Source organism: Musa acuminata, chromosome BXJ3-1, assembly GCF_036884655.1.
Source record: "Musa acuminata AAA Group cultivar baxijiao chromosome BXJ3-1, Cavendish_Baxijiao_AAA, whole genome shotgun sequence".
In the NCBI taxonomy this organism is placed as follows: domain Eukaryota; kingdom Viridiplantae; phylum Streptophyta; class Magnoliopsida; order Zingiberales; family Musaceae; genus Musa; species Musa acuminata.
This window is the reverse complement of record NC_088349.1, coordinates 7,630,392-7,653,086: the sequence shown is the minus strand read 5'-3', so window position 1 is coordinate 7,653,086 and position 22,695 is coordinate 7,630,392. Positions and strand designations below refer to the sequence as shown.

The 22,695-nt window shown below is 36.6% G+C and overlaps 4 protein-coding genes across 13 annotated transcripts; all 4 read left to right on the top strand.

The window, feature by feature from the left end:
- Positions 1 to 847: 847 nt before the first annotated feature.
- On the top strand, positions 848 to 4,320 carry LOC103995625 (short-chain dehydrogenase/reductase SDRA). Of its 5 annotated transcripts, XR_010493101.1 has the most exons (7): positions 848 to 1,007; positions 1,096 to 1,212; positions 1,705 to 1,841; positions 2,289 to 2,396; positions 2,566 to 2,633; positions 2,845 to 2,931; positions 3,888 to 4,320. XR_010493101.1 is itself a non-coding variant. In XM_065135923.1 (5 exons), the coding sequence occupies exons 2-5, from the start codon at positions 1,126 to 1,128 to the stop codon at positions 2,905 to 2,907; spliced, it is 324 nt and encodes a 107-aa protein (XP_064991995.1). In that variant the 5' UTR covers positions 848 to 1,007; positions 1,096 to 1,125; the 3' UTR covers positions 2,908 to 2,931. The 5 variants fall into 5 exon arrangements, 1 of the variants encoding a protein (XP_064991995.1); XR_010493102.1 differs by lacking the exon at positions 2,289 to 2,396; XR_010493103.1 differs by lacking the exons at positions 1,705 to 1,841; positions 2,289 to 2,396.
- A 2,331-nt stretch (positions 4,321 to 6,651) lies between these two features.
- LOC103994641 (mediator of RNA polymerase II transcription subunit 11) lies at positions 6,652 to 10,513 on the top strand. Of its 6 annotated transcripts, none has more exons than XM_009415062.3 (4): positions 6,652 to 6,811; positions 6,965 to 7,081; positions 8,496 to 8,683; positions 10,286 to 10,513. In XM_009415062.3, exons 1-3 carry the CDS (start codon positions 6,764 to 6,766, stop codon positions 8,652 to 8,654), a joined length of 324 nt encoding a protein of 107 aa, XP_009413337.1. In that variant the 5' UTR covers positions 6,652 to 6,763; the 3' UTR covers positions 8,655 to 8,683; positions 10,286 to 10,513. The 6 variants fall into 6 exon arrangements, with proteins under 6 accessions (XP_009413337.1, XP_009413321.1, XP_009413312.1 ...); XM_009415046.3 differs by lacking the exon at positions 10,286 to 10,513 and adding an exon at positions 9,790 to 10,129; XM_009415037.3 differs by lacking the exon at positions 10,286 to 10,513 and adding an exon at positions 9,786 to 10,129.
- A 588-nt stretch (positions 10,514 to 11,101) lies between these two features.
- Positions 11,102 to 13,748, top strand: LOC103994667 (small ribosomal subunit protein bS21c). Its single transcript, XM_009415074.3, has 2 exons — positions 11,102 to 11,591; positions 13,395 to 13,748. The coding sequence occupies exons 1-2, from the start codon at positions 11,164 to 11,166 to the stop codon at positions 13,513 to 13,515; spliced, it is 549 nt and encodes a 182-aa protein (XP_009413349.2). The 5' UTR covers positions 11,102 to 11,163; the 3' UTR covers positions 13,516 to 13,748.
- A 4,811-nt stretch (positions 13,749 to 18,559) lies between these two features.
- Positions 18,560 to 20,492, top strand: LOC135628620 (DNA repair protein REV1-like). Its single transcript, XM_065135386.1, has 3 exons — positions 18,560 to 18,981; positions 19,082 to 19,197; positions 19,315 to 20,492. The coding sequence occupies exons 1-3, from the start codon at positions 18,862 to 18,864 to the stop codon at positions 19,421 to 19,423; spliced, it is 345 nt and encodes a 114-aa protein (XP_064991458.1). The 5' UTR covers positions 18,560 to 18,861; the 3' UTR covers positions 19,424 to 20,492.
- Positions 20,493 to 22,695: the final 2,203 nt, after the last annotated feature.

Sequence of the window (22,695 nt, the reverse complement as noted above, 5' to 3'; positions counted from 1 at the left end):
CAGAAGTTGATTTTTCTTGATAATTTCTTTCTTATTAAAATTATCTATATATGCTATTATTTTGGGGATTAAAGAAAAAATAAATCTCCTCATCCCATCAATTATTAAAATAATTATATATTATTTTCTATAATTAGTAATCTTTAGTATCTCAATTCTTATATCTTTAGTATCTCAAGTTTTCTTGAGACTAATATCTAATTAGAATAAAATAAATCTATATTTTCATTATTATTTTTATTTATTATTTATCATCTAATGTGGAAACAAAACAGAAGTTAATTTTCCTTGATAGTTTCTTTCTTATTTATTATTTAGGCAGATGAAGCAACACGTGGAACTCAACGCGGTGCCCGATATCTTTAGTAACTTAATTCTTATATCTTTAAATATTAAGATCTTTATATTTATATTTATGAAAGTAAAATATTTAATCTTATTTTTGTTTATGTCAGTTAATGAAAATATCGGGCATGCTATCAAATATAGAAAATGACATCAAAACAAGATTAAAATGATATTTTTATAATATTATTTTCATCGATATTAATTTTTTATTATAAAGTTTATAAAAATAATAATTAAAAAATCAGTAGTTTTACTACAACAATATCAGGAGGAGATAGGATTATAAGAGAGATCTTTTTTATTAAGTATTTCACTTTTCATTAAAACTTACGAAGGTATTAAAAAAATCAATTGAATATTTTTTTCGCTCTTTTTATTTTTTTTATTTGACCGATAAGAATAAGATTACGAAATTATCTTTTTAATTCTATTTTAGCGTCTGTTCTTTTTCACTCGAGTGGGTAATTACGGTGTTTAGGATACGTATTCAAGGCGTTGCGGACAAAGGAGCAATCTTCTTTCACTATAAACGTCGATACGCCTGTCCCTCGTCGTTCGCTCGCCGACTGGAGCGAGATGGAGGGGAAGGGATCGGATTCGCTGTCGCCTAGCGATTGGGCCTCGAGGGCGCTGCCGTCGTCGTCTCCTCCCGCAAGCAGGTCCGCTCCGCCTCCCTTCTCCTTTTTCTGTCCAAAACTTCGTCCTTGATGGTCTGTCGATGTTGTCATTGTTTTGGGGCACGATCAGAGGAACGTCGATGAGGCGGTGGAGAAGCTGATGTCGAAGGGAATCGAGGTGATGGGGGTGGTCTGCCACGTTTCGAATCCCCATCACCGGCACGATCTCATCGAGAAGACCGTCCAGGTGAGCGCTTCTCCTCCTAAGAAACTAAGTACAAGGAAGAGAAAGCTTGAAGATGCAATAAAATTTTGTAGATTGGACAAAAGTAGAAAGAGAGAAAGAGACAGAGAATAATTTCGGGAAAAGGCGCCAAAAATTCTTTGATGTTGATGAACAACACCGTCATGCAAAATTCAGAGCTGTCACTGCCAGACACTTTGGTGCCTTAGGCTTTTACCTTGCTTAAGACACTCATGAGCAAATAAGACAGGCCTTAGAACAGCTGCATGATCCTTTTTCTAATCTGATCAGCTGACCACCAACAACTATGGAACTTTCCAGATTCTTGGACTGAACCAACTTAGACAGGATGTTGTTAGCCATCAACAGAGAATTGATGAATTTGATGGGATTTGTGGTTTTAATTGCTGATCCATGCACACTTTTATTTGCAATGGAGAACCCCTCTGAATTGATTTTGTTGCCTCTCTCGTTAGCTCGGTGTCATTTGTCTAGAATATGCTTTGGAGTGTAGCATCCTGATGCACCCAGGAGGCGAGAGGAATCCAGCAGATGGAGGCCAAGATCAAATCAAATTGGACAAAAGAAGAGGGTGGTGTTTGTCAAGTCAATGCCTGGTTTTGTATCATTAGGTCTGTGTCTTTGTGGCTAGATTAGGCTGCTGAAACTAACATATGGACTCCTTATATTGTCAATGATGGGCTAGTTGGAGAGAAGTAGGACATTGGTGAGAAGATATACTTGATCAATTTTCAGCCTCCATCATGTTAGCTAGTTGATGGTATGTTGGAAGTTCGCATTGATACCGTTTGAACAAATATCTGGAGTTCAGACACCAAATAAATAAAATATTTCTTTTCCGAAAATTTGAGTGTTCCTTGCATTTTATGCATTGATTAGGTTGATAGTCTCTTCCTCATTCCAAAATTCTTGATTTAACTTTTGAGGCCGTTTTTCTTTGGATTTTGGATTTTGGCTTTTGGCTTTGAATACTTATTCTAAGGGAGTGACATGATATCCAGTTTGCCATTTTCTATTAGATTACAGAATTGCATAAACATATTTTGCTTTTGTTGCAGAAATATGGTCACATAGGCATAGTTGTGTCGAATGCTGCTGCTAATCCATCAGTGGATAACATTCTGGATACCAGAGCGTCAGTGCTTGATAAACTTTGGGAGATCAGTGTGAATTCCTCAGTTCTTATTCTGCAGATAATTTATATGCTAATGGGGTTTCACTTAGCCTTATTTGAGAATATTAACTTCGTGTCTTTTGCAAGCTGCTGCATCTTATTCTGCAGATAATTTATATGCTAATGGGGATCATCCGTCATCCTTATATCTTCAATTGCAGGTTATCTTCCGCAGTCATCCATGGCCATGTATGGTGTCACAAAGACTGCTCTTCTCGAGCTTACTAAGGCACCTATCTCTTTCTTATTGTTGTTTCATTAATTTATGTACTGTGCATTATATGGTGGAGTGATGGTACACTTTTTTCGATTAATCTTTCCCTTGTGACTGATTCAGATTACTTTTGGCTTGACTATGTTTTGGAATATAGTAGAAGTATGTGTTACTGCTGGCTTGACTATGCAGTTGTACATGATATTCTGTTCTAAATTTCTTGCAGGCTCTTGCTGCTGAGATGAGTGAACTGTATAGCTCCTGGATTTGTGCCCACACATTTTGCTGATTTTATCACGAAAATGATGCCATCGTATGCATTCTCTACTTCTTGTTGATTACCTCTTTTTACTGTTTTGCTCATGCACTTTAAGCTAATTTGACAAAAATCTTCTTTGTGCTTGGCAAGTTGCATGTTGGTGTAGTTTTTGAACACTGTTACCTATCCTTGTCCCTTAGGATCTTGCCTTTCTGATCTGTTGACAGAACTTGAATTTACCAAGTTTAAGCCACATCTGCTTATATAGGTTCATATTAGACCATCCAAATCATCTAAACGATAGTGCAGAAGTACAGTACTCAATCTCGTCTACATCTATGTTATAGCCTTCTCAAGTGACCAGAAGTTAGTTATATTTTGATGTCAGAAAACTTCTGATTATGGCTTTCCATCTTTGCAGTTGATTGGCATTTGTATAACAATCTTGGGTACATCTTGTGACATTTAAAGTAATATCTCTTGCAGAGATTTTAAGAGTTTTATCTTGTAGGATTGAGTTTTAGACCAGTTAGATGAGGTAATAAAGTTTTAATAAAATCAAATAAATGTGAATATGATAATATAAGATAATCTTAGCATAGTTTAACGTGGCATAGTATGTCTATAAATAGGCATGATATCTGATTGTGTAAATCACCTAAGTCTGGAGTACTTTAGGTCTAGATAGTCCAAAGGACCCAAATCAAGGGTAGTCAAGTCTATGACTGGCATTGAAGATCTCGTAAGTGTTCTGATGAGAAGTTCAGTATAGTCTTTTTATTTCTACTCTGGTTTTTTCTTCTTTTCTTATTTTAGATATTGAACTTATAGGACTCTATTATTGCTATTTGAGAAAGTACTGCACTTGTATGTAATTTTCATCTGACTTATACTATTGATAAGGACCATTTTATGTCAGTTTTGCTGTCTAGAAATATCCAAGACTTTGTCGTCTTCATTAAATTCTTGTTTATTCGATCTTCACCAAAAGTAAACACGTTTATATGCAGAGAAAAACCAGAGAGGAGAAGACTTTGCTTAAGAGGCCCGGGTCTACGGAAGACATGGCTTCTGCCGCAGCCTTTCTGGCATCTGATGATTCATCCAACATTCCTGGAGAAACACTTGTGGTTGCCGGAGGGATGCCTTCCAGGCTATAATCCATTCCCAGACTTCACCCTGTGATGATCATTTGTTGCTGCTGCCAACACATGCCGAGTCTCAAGAACATCATTTTGTAGGCAGAGCAGAGTTAGACAAGCTGTAATAAATCATTCAACCATCTGAAGTTGGAGATATTGAATTTATTTTGTGCCTGCTTAGTGAAATTGAGTTGTGTTTACCATCAAATGCTGTGGTCAAACATAACTGTAACCTTTTTTTGGGAAAAAAACGTCGAAGCCAATAGCTTCTTATGAGAATTCACCTTATTTTAATCATTGATTTTGTGTTTGTTCTTAGATTTACTTGAACATATGTAGTCCTATAAAATTTTAAAAATTATAGATATAACACTATAGTCAACAAAAATCTCTGCCATCACAATAATGACATTGAATCTCTAAATGAATTTATTTACAAAGGAATTAATAATCTTTATCTTTATGAATTTAACTTTAGGAAAATGAAGCACTAACTTATCAATAAAAAATGATAATTTAATATGATTTTATCGATATATATATATATATATATATATTTATTTATTTATTTATCTAGAGAAAGCCTCCAATGAAGTTTTACTGAATAATACCATAGTTTTTACCAAAGTATCATGAACAAAGCTATAAATAAGATATTTAATATAATGCTCATATATATTCGTATTTTTTAATTTTATTTATACTTTACAATCGTATAGAAGGCTTGTAGTAGGTTTTACAACCTTAGTTTGGTTGGCTTTTATGATTGTTTCAAGCTTGTAAACATAAATTATGTCCAGTTATCACGTAGAGGTAAAACTATATGGAAATAAGCTATCCAAGCAACTATTTTGAGGGTTTTCTAACTCCATAGAGTGGTGCGAAATGTCAGCTAGAATAATATCCAAAAGCTACTTGGTGGCACATGGCTGGATGAGCCTTTGAGGTAGTGTATAGGGCTTGTTCGTTATCTTATTCCGTAATAGTATCATGTGGGCACTTTGGACCACGACAGATCATCTTAAACCTTTTGTCGTGCGATCGTTCAAAGATTGCGAAGCCCATGTTTATAATTTGCAATGCCTCTCAAGTGTTTGCTGGCACGATTGCTTGTGGATCCTAAGTTAAATGTTTTTTCCAACTCATCTTTTCTTCTACAGGTTTTTAATGGATCATATGAAGTTTCAAAGAGATTGACCATTTAAGGATAGATACGTAAGAATACTGTACAACTTAAGTAAAATCAGGTAAGTCCGTAATAAAGGGATGTCTTTTTTTTCATACTATGATCAAAATATCATCTATAAAATAAATAAAAACTAGTCGATCTTAATTGATCCTGATTGACTTTAGATTAAAATAATTTGTTTGACATGAGCCTAGATTACCTCCCTCATCCCCTCCTCACCCTTCTTTTTTTCCTTCTACTAGTCCTCCACTAATCCCTCCCTCCTGCTTCTATTCCTCACAATTTAAGAAGTTTAAATTAGTTTGATGAAAATTAATTCAAATTACACTTGTTATACTATATCACATATTTAACATAAAATATATTATTTTAAAAATTAATCATCCTAAATTTATATAAAAATAATAACATATTACATATTATTCTATTAGTTCAGGAGAAGTTTGGATAGGTTTGGTTAAAATTCAAGAGTTATTCTCGATTATAATTCAACATAAAAATACTTTATTTCAGAAATTAATCATCCTAAATTTATACAAAAATAAAAAAATGATAATAATATATTAATATCTTACCCTAGTAGTTTATGATAAGTTTATATTTGTCGAGTAAAACTTCAAAGAAACTTGAGTTACTCGTGATTATAAATTCAATCCAAAAAAATTTATTTTTAAATTATTCACTTTAAATTTAAAAAAAAAGCATATTAGTATATTACCCTAGTAGTTTATAATAAGTTTTGATAAAGTTAGATGAAAATTCAAAGAGTTACACTTGATCGATTCAACATAAAAATATTATATTTTAAAAATTAATCATTCTAAAATCATAAAAAAAAAGTGATAATATTATCTTAGCTTCTCACCCTAGTAGTCCAAGAAAAATTTGGATAGGTTTAACGAAAATTCAAATAGTTACACTCATCATATATTCAACCTAAAAATATTCTATTTAAAAATTTAATCACTAAATTTGTAAAAAATGATACTAAACTAATTATAATCTCACCTTAGTCTTTCCGAAGATGTTTAGATAAATTTGATAAAAAAATAATGGGTTACATCCATTCAACCAAAAATATCCTCTTTGAAAGTTTATTTACCCTAAAATCATAATTTTTTTAAAATAACACTAAATATTTTAGATTGATATACTAGTATTTTTTTTAAAAAAAATTGAATTGATTTTATGAAAATATCCTGATTATACTTATATTATACTCGGGGTTATATTTGTTCATAGATTCAATAATGTCTGATTCGATTTGTTACAATCGGACTCCATCTGATTCAAATAATCAAATTGGATCGGACATGTCAATATGTGATTTGAAATAGCTACGTAGAAGCGTATTATTAGAATCTTTTAAAAAAATCTTGATAAAAACTAAATATAAAGGCATTATATATATATATATATATAAGGGACGATATGCTATTTTCGCAGCTGTGGACGGTCTAACTGCCTTTCCTTCCTCCCTCCGATCGATCTCATTCTGTTAGCGTCACGGCACTGTGAGCTTATTCGCCCCGAACCCGCCTCTTCTGCTGCGAAGATGGATCCACAGCAGACTTCTCTGCAACGCCTTCACAACGTCGAGAAGGTTGGCTTTGACCCCTTTCTTCTCCCATCCCCTTCTTCCCACCGTATCAGATCCTTTGGTGACGCTGCTCTCACCTTCTCTTTCTCTCTTTGCCGGTGCTGCTTCCGTTTCCTTTTTATTTTGGGGGCGGGCTTGGATTGGCGCCGCCATCAGCGGATAGTGCGCGTGCTGGAGCTCGCCGGATCTGTCATGGACGAGCTCGCCAGTTCGACCGGGCCCCGCGCCGACGTTCTCGCCGTTCACTGCCGTGAGTTCATGCAGTCCATCAAGGTTACCTTCTCTGTCCTCTCTCTCTCCCCCCGCTAACGTCTTCGTTCTCCTGATACCGACGCTTAAGGCGGGTAAGATTACCGAGGGTTGTAAATGATCTTTATGCTATGTGCAGTCGTAGGTATAGGCAGAGGTTTTCGGAAATCATGTTTACGGGATGGTTGTGTTTTATGAATAGGTTTCTGGTGTGGATTGTGTCGTTTATTCAAGATAATGGACTTGCCCATGAATCGCTTGTCAAAATGCCAAAGAGAGTGTGTTTTTTTTTATCTTTAGAAGCAATGAGCTTTGGTAATCCTCCTTTTAGACACAAGCCCAACACTTGGGCGAAAAATAATTTCATGGTTGAGGGGTGTGCATCTCGTTGTGAGATTTAATATGTCACCATCTCCAAATTTTCATTGTCATCTCTGGTTCCATGCTGTGTTCAATGACCAAAACTACTTATCTGAAGTTTTAATGGTAGCTGACCTTACTGTAACAAATTGAAGCCATGTTATTCCTCCTCCTGCTTTTTTTTTGTTCATAGATGTGTAGGATAAACTTATCTGGTTTACTGATCTAACAGCATGTGTCCTTGGATAATGCTAAAAGTTATAGAGTTGAAGAATTGTAGCTGATCCATGTGTTACAGATGTGAGTGGACATTGTCTCTGTGGAGTTTCTTTGTTAATTAATTCATACATATGTTCTCAAACAATAACAAGGTCAGTAGGGTCCCAACTATTTAGAGTTGGCTACATGGATCTTTTACTAGTATTAAGCTCCATAAAAACGTCATATTCCTAGTTTAATTATGAGTATTTAAATATTTATTTATAATTTTAATAAAGTATTTATAGATCTTCCTCTATCTCTACTCGCACAACTAATATTAATAGTTTCACATCTTTTAACTGTAGCATCTATAGGTCTCCTATCACTAATACTTTTATCAAATAGAACATCAAGAAAAGGATTCACTACTTAAAGAGGATGCTTATCCATTTTTTAATTCCTATAAATATATGTGTAACATTGCATGTGCTTTTAAGAAAATCTTCTTCTTTACTGTTCATGAAGAGGTTAACCTTCCAAGGTTTGTGCATCACAGATCAAGATATACACTGCATATACAAAATTAGTGATACAACTGAAAATTCTCTTTAAAGATTGCACCAAAAACATTCCAACATTTTCCTACTTGTTCTGGCAAGTCCCAGTATGGGAATGCCCAAGATGCCCAAGGTGTGTTGTACATCCTCTGTGCTGTGCCTGGTTTGTGCCAGTTGGCACAGATCCTATGTTATCGACATCCTGTCATGGATCCTGTCATTCAAATCTTCAGTGTTTATTCTGCAATTACTAAATTTTTCTGTGATTTTTGACAAATAAGTAGACCGCTTACAAAGTTGATAGAATGTTTTTGGAACAGGAAATCCAGACAACACTTCGTGAAGAAATTAAGAGTGCTTGTGAATATCGTCCATTTGAGAAATGCGACTATAGTGCCAGAATTTCTAACGAGATCTGCTCCAAGAAATTGGAATACATCATCGAGCAGTTGGATGACATCAAAGAAAGCATCAACTAGTACAAAGATTGAATTGCACAAGCAATGCGGTAAGCATATTTACCATTTATATCATCCCCACAGTGATTTGTTGCGATTGGACTGCATATAACTTTAAGACAAGTCTCATGATACAGTAACAATGTATTGTCTAGTTGAATACCATGATATTAATATGAAGGACTTGCTTTTCGAATCTGTTTCTTGCTATCTTTGCCTCAAGGTGTAGACTGGATACATAGATCAAATTGATTTGATGCTTTAATGTGCTACACCGAAGAACATAACTTTATTTCCTTTCCTATATTCATCATCTCAAGGAGTAGCCTGTGTTGCCTATTATACTTTAGAATTTGTGTTTTCACGACAAAACTCTTTCATAGAATGCATATTTTATATGCAGAATCTGCTTTGAGAACATTTTTGTCTGATCTGTTTTTCATGCATAAATTATTGTTATATATAGCATAATGGGAAACTGGCTGAACTTCATGAAGTGCCTTATTTAAAGGACCAACATTTATCTAGTGAGTTGCAGCAGTTTCTACAAATAGAGTATAAATTGCATTCCTGAGGCACTAAAAGGTCAGAGCTGTAACCATATGCCAGATACAATTTAGCCATTCTTGATGGCACACGATTGCTAAGATGCCTTTTTTGACATTCAGTGCTATCTGAAACATGTCATTATACTTATCTGCAAATCATATTTACCCTTTTTATACCAATAGAAGTTGCACAAACAAGGTGACCTTTTTTTTTTCCTAAGATGAATCCTGTTCAGGTTAATTTGCTTTAGCTGGTTGTCCATTATGAGCTAACTGAGTTCAATGGATTCAGAGGTTATTGGATCCTCCCCAAAAGTTTGGACCTTTGATACTAATAATGTACATACCAAGAACATCAAAAATGATCTTCCAGTTGATTGTTTGACATCTTTGTTATTGAACATTGAAACTATGTTGTAAACTTGGTTAATGAGAACACCTTTTGTTTTGTTTAATATCAATGTTTGCTTTCTTCAATATACATTGTGCTCGCATGATTTTCCAGGAGCCAGATTCAGTTCATATTAAAAGTATATTTATCATACACAAATTATCATATGCAACTATTTGCTTATTGGGGATCCTCATTGGTTTCCTTGTTTAGGCAGCTGTGAATATTCTCAGGATGTAGGCAAGCCATGGGAACTAGAAGAGAAATAGCAGCATGTGAATGAAGCTTATGCATCTCTCTTTGGTCTTCCACAAGGATCTGATTAATGAATTGATAGAGATAACTCCTTCAGATGACTAGACATTCAAAACAGCATTTGTAAAACTGCTTGTCGCTAATGTTGTGGACATGCTTATGCCTTGTTCGACTTTCTTGACAGTAAAATCTCTGCCTATATTTACCTATTCTGTATTGGAGAAATTAGATACAGATAAACTGTACCAAATTGTATTCTCTTTGCACAAAATTGCATAGGTTAGTTTTGGCATTACCATACACGAATTCATTGGCACAGATATGCATGTTTATGAGATTCCAAATAGGAATGTAGAGATGGGTTGATATGCCCATCAACAAGCAAGTAGACTAATGTAGTAATGTCCTGTCAAAGTTGGTTTGACTGTTTTGTTTCATTAAGTTGCTACATGGTGCAGGTTCTCCAAATGCAATCAAAGAATCCAGTGCATGATGGAGACACAAGGGAACTCAGATCAGGTCAGCCACATCTTGTCTACCTTCTTCTCATGGTTAGGTTTAAATCTGAGTGTCAATGTGCCATAGGAAGGCAAAAGAAGTGTGCAATTGATATATGATTTCTTGGAAGCCATGCAAATGATGCATAATTATTTCTGTATACTATAAATGAGAAAATTCTTACTTACTATCAGCCATAAAAAATATGAAGCTAATCATAATTTTCATTTAAAATTGTCTCAATTATCAAACATTAACTATTTGAAATATCATATAACAATTTTGAAGAAGTTATGTAAGGCTAAGCAGCTAAAGATATTGATTGTTGATTTACAATTTTCAGGATTCAACCTCATTTTCAACACTTACAATTAAAAAAAGACATTAATTTATAATATTTATTTAATATTATCTTACTTATGAGACTTAAAACTTCATCCGATAAATCTTAAGAATGTCAGTTAATCTAATCGGTAATTTTGCAAAAAAAATTCATTAATTTGCAAACATAGATGTCATTAATAAAAAGGAGAGAAAAATAATGTGGTTACGACGCTTGCAGAGGCTGTGCTTTCGTCGTTGGGTTTGGTGAGGTCCCATTGGAGGGACCTGCTCAAAAATTTGGTGATAGGCGAGTGAAGGTGACAGTTGGTCCAGTAGAGATAGGGATAAATGATCGTTCGGTCATAAATTTTACTGGAATTCGCCCGTAATTTTCCATATAAAAACCTAAATATTTCCCCATTTCTTTTATCTCAGTATGACGATATAAGCGGATAAGCTTCGTATCGCTCACCCTCTCTCCACCCTCCTCCCTCGGCCCAAAAAGCTTCCGTGAATGGCTGCGTCCACCGGTAACCTCATCCAATTCCCCTTCGCCAAAACCCTCCCCATTCCCTCCCTCCGCCCTTCTCCTCGATACCCACCCCATCTCCCAACCCCTTCTCGCCGCCCCCTCCACCTCTCCTCCTCCCGCCGGCTCTTCGCTGCCTCCGCGTATGGTTCCGGCGGCCAGGTCGACCCGGCCGTGGCGGCCGTCGTTGACCCCGCCCTCCACAACGCGAACGTGCTCTTCTTCGGGTCCGGCTACAACGTCCAGATCGTGGTGGACGAGGGCGAGTCGGAGGAGGCCCTCTTGAGGCGGTTCCGCAGGGAGGTGTCGAAAGCCGGGGTCATCCAGGAGTGCAAGCGGAGGAGGTTCTTTGAGAACAAGCAGGAGGAGAAGAAGAGGAAGGCCCGTGAGGCCAGCAGAAGGAACCGCAGGAGGTGATTTGCTTGATTCCTCCTCCTGGTTATATATTTGGAGTTCCGTAGAAATAGTTCACCTCAGTTCTTAAGGACTTGAAAGCAGTTTGACCTATTCTTCTCATTCAGTATAATTAGAGAATAGAAAGTTCAGAGCCTCGTAATCAATTCAGCTATACTTGTCACTGTTTTTCATTTGGTAGTTTCTTGTAGAAGTATACTGGATAAGTATATAACTTCTTTTTTCAAAAGAATTAAAACTATATTCGACCATTTATCCAATCATTCTTTTGGTAGTAGCAGTTTATAGATTGCAGTGATCATTATTAGTACTAGTTCGGGGCTGTTTACGACTTACCTTTTATCATGAAAAAAATGCATATTTGGGAAAAATGCTAGCTTAGATTACTTAATTAACTTCAAATGATTAGATTTTCAGATAAAAAATAAGGTCATTCTGGGAATTTGTGTTGAGCTACTTATAGTTAATAATACCCGCTGACAAATGATGAAAAATTTGAAGGTGTTAGCTAAGCTACTTAGCTGGTAAAGACCTTAACCCTTTACAAGTTCTTAGGTTCGACCCGCTTTCACCACTTATCTTTTGCAAAAACAAAAAGATGAAAAATTTTAAGTTATATCAAGTTTTGAGCAATGAACTCCCCCTCTGTGACAATATTTTGTGACAATGAGCATCGTGGGACATCTTTCTATGTTACGCAGCGACAAAGAGAGTGAAATCATGTTTTGAGTTCTAATAAATTTAGATCTCTAAAGAATTCAGATTTTTCAAGGCTGAAAGGAAAAAAAAAATGGTTATAACCATTTCAAACCAATTGTAATATTTTTATTTCTCATACCTGCATCCATATTTACAATCTCGGAGACAAATCCAAATAACAAAATGAAGTGATGAACCTGTTTGATCCAAGGGCAGTACATCCAGGCTGAGAACTATCAAGATGATGCCAGTTGGTTTTGGTATGCTTGGAGCATCATATTAATTCATGTTTTATGTTTGCGTTACTACTACTAGTTTTCCTATTAACAAGCACTACTAGGCAGATTTTGCTTATTTGTCTAGTAATTGAAGCTACCGCATTGTATGACAATACGTCGTCATTTGCAAATTGAGTAGTGATGACTCAACTCCTAATCTTTCTCAGAATTTTACACATGTACCACTTTGATGACATATTTTTGACTTTTCAATATTCTTTGCCCTCTTAAATCCGATGCTGCCATAATTCATGTGAATTATCTTTAAGCTTATTCTGGCAAATGATATGTTGACATTTAAAACTTGGATCTAGAATGATCTTTTATGTGCTAGTTATAGTTGGTAAATGTGAACTAGCATTGATTAGCCCAAGGTGGCTTTGTAGATCCTATTTGCCACTGCAAGCTATATTCTATCAGCACTTTCAGATAACAAACTATCTTGAAACTACTGTATTTATATTAGGGGAGATTCCACTTAAATAAATTTATTATTTGCTCATATGAAGCGACAAAAATTATGACAAGAATATACCTATAACTTCCATCAATTTATCGTTCCAATGTGGATTCTTTGACCATCTAGCTCTATTAATTCCCATGTCCTTGCTAGTTTTGGTGTTACCATGTCTAATTTGCTTTCATAAATAAGTAGTTTGACATAGTTTAAACTTCAAAGGACCAGCTTTTTAGGTGCTTGTGGCACTTGTGGTTTGGTTTCTTGTTGTTAAACTAAGATAAACCTTCTCTGCCAAATATCATTTTTCTTCAGGAGATTTAATTAACTTGGAAGCATAAATTGACTCACTATTCCACTCATTCCAGGAGATCAGGGCCCAGATTCTCATCTTCATCGTCATCAGGAGATAATGATTCTGCTCCAAAGCAGTCCAGGGATGACTTAGATGACAACTGGGAGATGCCAGAGGGTGATCTTCCTTACTGAAATATGTAAACCTCCTGTGTTAATTCTTGATGCATTTTCGTCAGTCCACTACTTGGATTCTTACGGGGCATACAGACTGAATTCTCTTTAAATAGCCTCTTCTTCATGAAAGAGACAATGGGATGAAAAGTAGTTTTTTTGGAATCTCTTAAGTGTTTGATGAGGTTCAAGTCATGGAGCTGTATTTATACTTGAATTTGATTAAGGTGCTGTCTCAGCATTTGTATCTTCAACACACTGCTTATTTCTTCCCATTATTTCAATGTTACTTGCAATTGCAATTACCAGCAAATCCTCCTGTCTTTGTAAAAGACTTCTGATCAGAAACTGGTGAATCAACTGATGACAATCTACTTGTTCTAGCTCTTCCTGTTAGTTAAGTTATGAACTAGACTAATTATTTGTGGTTTGGTTTTGGGTTTTTAGTGCAACATTATGTGTTCTTATCTATCAGTTTCAAACCTTTTATTATTTAACTTGTTATTGTTTACAGTAGCTCGTTGGTCATATTTGTTGCCAGTTTTCGTGCTTATTTTCTAGTTTACCAGCTTGTTACTAAACCTGGTAGTAGGGGGGCAGGGACAGTCCTTGTTGCTAAGGTTGAATCAACTCCACTGACTCTTAAGAGGGTTGATATCAGGTCAGACATTTTATTTAGAAGCTTTACTTCCTGTTTCCTTTACTTCGTGTTAAATGAGCCTGAGACTGATGAGACTAAATGACTTGTGCAGGTTTGAGCAAGAGCTGGTCGTTCTAGGCCCCTGATAATTTATACTCTTTGCATGAATCCTGACTTGGAATCAAGGATTCCTAGAGGCCCATAGATAACATCCTTGTGTTGATTTTTATGCCATTGTTTTGCTTAGTAATAGAGACCATTGTTTTTGTATATATGATTTTAGCCAAATATCCTTTAGATCTCATCTCAAATTCTGCAGTTAAAGGAAGTTCTACCAGTTGCCAAAATCCTTGGATTCAAGTTTCAAAGGTACATACACAATCTCAAATTTGGCACCTAGTTGGATTCTAAAATCTGGATTTTATAATCCATACTTGGAACTTCAATACTGTAGTCAACCATATAAATTAGGATTTCTCTTGGAAATTGAACAGATATGGATTCTCTTCCTTGTTATTGTCGGACTTAGTTGACCAAAGCTGCCTCTCTTTGGCTTATGATTCAGGTGCTTTTGAGGAAGCTGGTTGGACCAAACCAGGAGTTGAATGCTTTCACCAACATGGGGATCCACTTCGTACCAGCTCCCCTTGCTTAAAGGAGCTGTACTCCTTGTCTTAACAAGCAGAGAGGGGCCTTGGCCTGATTTCCATGCATGATTGATACATGGGAGATTCTAAAACTTTATAAGCTTCCTTTCACGCCAAGGTTGGTCCATCAGCTTTTGTTACGAGAGAGACACTGAGGAGGAGAAAGAAAAGAGGAAGAAACTTCCCCTTTTACCTAACACACTCATCTTCCCCACCAAGACTGCCGTAGAAGGATCAAACACTAAGAGGGGTTGATATGGAAGGCCAGAAATGATGCTAGGATCAGTCAATCCAAACACAAGCCCATTGATGTGCTTTACATATGCTGAGAGCTTCCTGTCACATGGAACTGAGGGATCTTGACAAGAACAAATCAAGGTGGAATGTACGGTGGCTTAGTTGCTGGTAACAGATATCTTCCTGGAGTAGTTTAGGTTAGACTAGATGTGAAGCTAAAGCAATTATGGAGATTGTGATTCCATTGCAATTATGGAGATTGTCGACAAGAAGAAAACACCTCCTTACGAAATGCTCAACATCATCATCAGAGGTAATTTAAGATTTAACTCTCAATTTTCAAGTAATTACTTTTTATTTACATCTACATTTGCTCCTCCATTTAGTCTGGAGAATGAATGTTATGTCGTTCATTAACTTATTTCCTGTCATACTAAGTAAGCATGCAGATGAGATGATCTCAGGCAAAATGCCTAAAAAGCATGCATGGCAGCCAAGAGACGTGCGATCTTTAATGATGATGACTTGCGAAATAGCCTTCGTTACTCTTTGTTTTCTTATTGGGTCATACTTCATCTTGTACTGCAGAAAACCATGCGATCATTGTCACTGATTGTTACAGTATATGCGTGCGTGCCTTCACCCGCTGCATGCACGCCAACATTTGCATGCATGGGACGTGGAACTCCGAGAAAGTGATCGACGTGCACGGGGTAAAAAAAAGGAAAGGCAAAAAGCTTCTTCACGAGAGAGAGTCGAAGGTTAAGGCGTGGGAATCTCGTTACAAGATGGTGGCAGACCGCCTGAGCTACTCGTATCATGAGGTCAAGAAGCTTTCGAGACTTCACTTTTGTTGACCTAATTCTTTGAGAAGACTAAGGAGCTCAACATGCACCGTGCACACTGCCTCTCCACCGGTGGTATGCGTACGTACCTTCATCATGGAACATGAACATTCTTCTGCATCAAAAGTACCGAAATATACGACATCATGAGTCATCTACATGTCTACCTACGTTCCTCTCGCTGCATGAGTTCAAGACATGCAGGTGAAGATCCCAACTGGGAAAAGAACATCATCTTCATATTGCTTCAGATCATGCAAGTGTAAATGTTTTATGTGAGAAACATGCGAAGATCCTGCGATATATAACGTGTCGAGATTTTAGAGAGTTGTATTACTTATGTATAGGTGTTCTCCAAAGAATGGAAGGGAAGGGTGAGCAGCCCAAAGAAGAGTTGTCCCCGTTGTTGGTGTCATGGCAGAGCTGCTTTAACGCCGATGTCGCCGCTTGTGGTTGAAGTCATAGTTTAAAGAACTAATGGATTGAGAGAGAGAGAGTCTGTGTGTGTCTGTGTGCGCGCTTGCAAGTATTTTCGAACCTTCTTTCTAGGCACACACATTCTGCACTCCTGCTCCCGAAGTCCATTAAAATAACACTATAAAGATTCTTCTCTCTCTTCCTCCTCCTTAAATATTTCATCCATCTCTTTCTCATTCTCTATATTCTTCTTCTAAGAGTCGTATGGAATGATGAACTATAAAGAGGGATGTAGTCTTAAACGTCTAAAGCAAGACGTGGAGAAGGGCTGGTTTGGTGTTATGAGTGTGGGAGAAGATTGCAGGTGAGCATGCGCAGGAGCTCTCTCTCTCTCTCTCTCTCTCTCTCTCTCTCTCTCTCTCTCTCTCTCTGTGTTGAGGTGATCTATTAAACATGGGGGTTTCTTTCTGGGTTAGAGTACAAGAAGGAAAGCATCGCACACCTTCTAAAGCTGAGCTGGACTTTGGTTATGCCACAAGCTTCATCATTCCCCTCACCTTCCTATTTCCATGCCTTGACACCCCCCTCTATTTTATGCCTCCCCCCTCACTGCATGGCTTCTCAGACTCTCCTCACCATGCCCTAACACCCCGTCTCTCTCCTTCCTTCTTCTCCACTGTATGAGTGGTTACTTCATGATAACGATAACCACATTAATGCAGCATGCCATCAACAGAACACTTTTGGTTGTCATCTTCTACTCGCATGAGATGATGGCGGTGGAGATGGTGATATGAATGTGGATGAGGTAAGAAGGATTTGGATGATCTTGTGAACCGAGGAAGCGATATTGGTGAGGTTCAATCCGATGACTGGCTTTACTTGTGACAGTAAACCAGTCTCAGATTGAGCCGCGCCAATATCACTACCTTACTACACGCTCATACTTGAGAATTCTTTTCTTCTTTGTTGCTATATTGCTTTGCTATTAATTACTCTGCTCATTTTGCCTCTATATGTTTCTTCCATGCCATCTCTCTCTCTCTCTCTCTCTCTCCTCTTCCATTTACACGGAGGTAAGAACAGGAGGCACTTCTTGTTCCTGCAAATGTAGGAGACGATAGGTCTCTTAACATTTGACATCTTACTCATTGATGCTTTGGTGATATAATACTATAGTCCAAATACTATTGTCATTTACAAACAGATTATTGAGCATTGCATGCACTAATTAGGAAGGAGAAAAGACTCTAGAGTTTAGATGATGGTAATTATTGCATGATATCACCAAATATGTGGATGAGATGACAGTACTGCCGTTCTTAAGCACTTTGATGAAGAAGAATCACATATTGAATCCCTGAAAGTTACAGCATTGTAATTGAAATGGTTTCAATCGAATACTCTGTAGGTAGGTAAGGGGAATTTGCAGGCTCATTTCATGCTTTATTAATGACAGGCATATCTATGCTTAAACAACTTCCTCCTCCAAGTAGAACTTTAAACCATCATATAGCTATTTCAGACAAAATCTAGGCTCTTCATGTTATGAGTCAATCAAGATGGTATGACATCATTAGGTTTCCAATACCCCCAACTTAGAGTGGATAAAACTTCATCTCAAGCATTCATCACAAAATGGTTTTAAGTTGATTATGTACAATACTAAATTATTATTTCACTATTATTTTATCAATATGATTAGTTATCAGTTTAATCCGACTTGATACACTTCTCAAAAACGAGATCGTTATCGATATGAATTTTCATGGGTCCAATCTAACCCAATTTTCGAAGAAAAAGATTACCTTAGATTCAAAGCCCAAAGAGGTTGGTCGTGAGATAAGTTAGAATTAAAATCTCGTAAGTAAATACATTAAGTACATCATCATCAACATCAGATCAATGTTTTAGACATAAAAAAAAATTATCAGATCATATTTTATATCATTGTTATAAGAGATTTAAATTTGGATTTGGATTAGAGAATAGATCGGTGAACTAGTATATTAATAAGATTATTCCTTTGTAATCTCGATGGAACCTAACAATATTCGAGTTATAAAAATAAGGTAATTATATCCCTTATATTTATCATTTTTAATAAATAAATAAATAAATAAAACTGTATTTTTAAAAATAAATCAAATTATATAATGTCACAAATAAAATTGGATAAAATCAGAATTTTTTTTAAAATTCCATGTCAGAACCCTTATCTTTTAAAAAGAAGAACAAAGGAAACTCTTCCTGAAGCGTCCAACGCACACTTCCGAAGGGCCTCGTTTCACAATTTGAATTCTTTCCGTTTCCCCGCCCGACACGGAGCCCCGCTTCCCCTTGGGACGATGATCTCCAAGTCTCCTTCGGCCCCGTCGGCCTCCAATCCAAGGAAGAGGAACAGCAGATCCGATCCATCCCGCACCAGAAACCCTCGAGAATCCGGCCGCAATCCCCCCAAGAGATCCCCTTTCGCCGACGTCGGAAGGCATCCGCATCCCCTTTTTATCCTCCGCGTCCTTCCCTTTCCCTGCCTTCCCTCTCTTCTCATCGTTCCCCGTTTGATTTACCTCGCAGCTACATGGCGATCAAGAATCGAAAGCTTCGTGAACAGTTCGACGCCGGCTTCTCCTCCTCTGGGAAAGGAATATTTAGCGAGATTTCAATCTTCGTTGACGGATTCACGGTGCCTCCCAGTCAGGTGCTTTCTTTTTCTTCTGTTTGTTGTCATTTCAAAGCAATTGTATCATCAGATCGATCGAATGGGTTGTGATGGTGCGTTGTTAGATCGATGGCTTCAGGAGCTCCGGGTTTTTATGCTGAGGCATGGTGGCCGGTACGAGAATTACTTCTCCAGGCGATCTGTGACTCATATCATTTGCAGCCATCTGCCCGACAACAAAATGAGGAACTTCAGGTTATCAAGAAACGCCACAAATTGGATTTCTGTGTCGAGTCATCTGTCTTTCTCTTTTCTCAACATGTTCCTTGATGTGAAGGTCATTGAATTTGAGCTATCTTTTCTATGGTTCAGGGCATTCAGCCGAGGGCTTCCAGTCGTCAGACCTGCCTGGGTGGTGGACTCCGTGGCTGCCAATAAGCTTTTGAGCTGTAACTGCATTTACACTCGATCCTCTTGTTAAGTTATTCCTTCTACAACGATAGGTTTCTGGAATGTGGTCTTGAGCCATATACGATAACCGATGTTCTTTGTATTTGCGATCAACTTACAGTAGCATGCTTGCTTAGGGGAAATGAGTGACCATGAAAGCAGTTGATGCCTTCCATTTGGAGTGCCAATTAAACCTGTTTCTTTAAATAAGTATAAATTCTTCGCCATCTAAAGCTTGATATCACATTTTATTACATGCATAGTAAAAAATTTTCAAGCATTGTCCCAGCTACCGGGTTGTGTTCATATGCTTTTTAAGATTCTCATCGCTCCACAGCCATACAGCATTTTGCTGGACTTAACTCTCATCTCGTCAAATTTGCTCTTGAACTGCCATGCCACACATAAAAAGTCATAGAATTACAGGCCAATTGTTTTTTTTTTTTCACTGTTGAATGTTGTACTGCAGAATTTCGAAAGCTCTGGCTGACAAGCCACGGTTTTGATTTTATCATGCTTCATATGTAAATGTTTGTTAGTACAATAGTGTTGTACATCTCCACTTACTATTTTGTTGTAAACCCATATGCTAATTTATGTTGGTACATAGAAACAAATGATTCAATGTTAGTTTTGAATATGTTTCTCAGTGTTTAACTGCTGCTTTTGTTTCAGGGGTCCCCTATCAGTTGAATGAGCTTGAGAATGGGACATATAAACAACAAAAATTGTCTTCTTTCTTTGCCCCTAAGTGCACCTCAAGTCCGAAGATCGCGAATGCTGAGAGCCACATAGCTCCCCTTGTAAGATCTGCAAGTGGATTATTGTTGCACAAGGATGAAAAGATGAAGCAATTGTTGTTAGATGAGGAAGACAAATGTTCAAAATTTAGAGAACAATCTATGTATGTTGGCGATGATAAGTTTTTCAAGGTGGAATATGCAGAATTAAAATTTGGCAAAATGAAAGATGAGCAAAATATAACAGGGGCTGATCCTAGTAGTTCTTGTAGGAACAACAGAACGTTGGAGGAATCATTAGATCCACTAAGCTTTGGACATTGCAACCAGCAAGAAGAGAATCTTGGAGCTCATCATTGTCTAGAAGATTATGCCAAGGTAACTGGTGTGGTTTCTTCTACAAATGTGCTATTTATTATAACTATTTAGCTTTTCTATCAGTTATCATGTTCTTTCTTGTTTTCAGTTTTAAACTAGAGCATTATGTTGTAATTTTTTGTCATGTTGTCTGCTTAGCAGGCTATCTATGAACCCATATGTAGACTTTTTAGCTTGAATGATTCTTGCTAAATTTGTCTATGATTGAAGTCATGTCAATTCCTAATGTCTACCTTGTTAACAACTCAAGGAGTTCAGCAAGATTGGGATGATACATGCAGTGAACACCAAGCTGTTGGCTGATGCTATCAAATATCTGCTAACATATGTTTTGCCTACAAAAACTGCTTTGTTCCTGATAGATTGTTGCATCAACTGTGATCTAATTTCTCTCCTCCCTTCCCTTTTTTTCTATTCATCTTTTTTGGCTGCACATGCATGTTCCTATTCCAACAAGTCTGCCTCTTCCTTTAACATGAGCGTTTGAGATATTCTTTGCTGAGATTGTCAATTTTGAAATGAAAACTATCCTGTAGAAGAATAAAGGTGCTTTGAAATCATCTTAAACACCTCATGTTTTATACTTTTGTGTTGCTTACCCTTTTAAACACCTCATGTGTTAAACACCTTTTAAATCATCTTATACACCTCATGTTATTTTTCACTATTCCTGATTACTAAGAAATTTGTGACCTAACTCTTATCTTAATTTGAATTGTAACTAATAATACTTGAATTGTGTTTGTTCAAGCCCTAGATGCTGATTATTTTCTACTTATAACATTTACTTGAGCTCTGCAATCTTCAAAATTGAAGTTAGTTTTAGAAGAGCAGTAGCTATTGATGCAAAAGTGCCATTTAGACTCTTGTATAAACTTGTTTATATTTATCTTCTGATTGACATGCTTTTTTGGTAATGTTCGTTATATCCATGGTCAGCTTCATCACTTGATTGGCATATCTAGGGTGCTATGGAGAGCGACATTCACCAAATTCAGTTGTCTACAATCTCTCATCCAAGGCATGATGATTTGCACATTAATACATGTGCTGACAACCATCCGGATATAGTACCTCAGTCTTTAAGTCAATTAGATTTTTCAGTACTGCATGAGTTACCTGAAGAACTGAAGATTGGTATTCTTGGAACACTTCCTCCACACAGAGCAGCTAGTTTTCCTGGCAATGGTTCTGGCAGTACCAGGAAGAAATTTCCTTGTGACATAAAAGATGAGAATTCTGAAAAACTTGATATATTTTTGTGGGAAGGAACTCCTCCAAGTTGGGTTGAGAAGTTCCAACATAGCAGTTGCCTTTTGTTGAACATTATCGCAACTCAATATTCTAGATCTGATATGAATGGTCTTCTATCGCTGACTCTTCAGTCCTTAAGTCATATTTTGTCTACTTTTACTGATTTAAGTGCAATGGAATCAGATGAATTAATTTCCAGTTTGTTTGAGCTGTTTAAGCAATATATTGAACTGAAGGTCAAATCAGATATTGAGGAGCTGTATGTTTGTTTTCGGATATTAAGAAGGTTTGTCTTTGAATTCAAAATTTTACTATGTTCATATCTATTTCCTTCAGCTGCTAGGTTTGTAGATTTTTCTTTCAGTGTACTGGGTATACTGTTCAGGTAGCTTAACAGTCACTATTTATTCACACAAGTTGATCATTTATATGCTAAAACATATGATCAGAAGGATATAGGAACAACAACACTATTGCTGTGCCACAATTTTATGCCATTTAGGACTCTTTTGTCCAATCATCAAGTATCTTTATTGGAGGAAAGAACATCTCATCTATGGATTATTTAGCTTGCTGGCAAATTCAAATGGAATTTTGGAAAAAAAAATTTGCATGTCTTTGGGATTAAGAACTCAACACATCTCATATTATGATGCTAAACAATGTCCTATTTTTTTCAGAACCATTTGACGTCTGATTTTAAATTGCTGAAGCCATATTTTAGTTACATGTGATAGTTTGAGTTTCATAACACTGAATATATATCTTTTAAGTTAGTTTCACGGTGTTAAAGACATTATCCAATAATTGCCCAAGGAATTGATATTATGAGATTTTGTCAATTTTATTGCCTTCTTATATACTGATAACTCCATCTGGTTATATCCACCAATATCATTTTTTCACTGAACCTCATATTTGTACAGTTTAG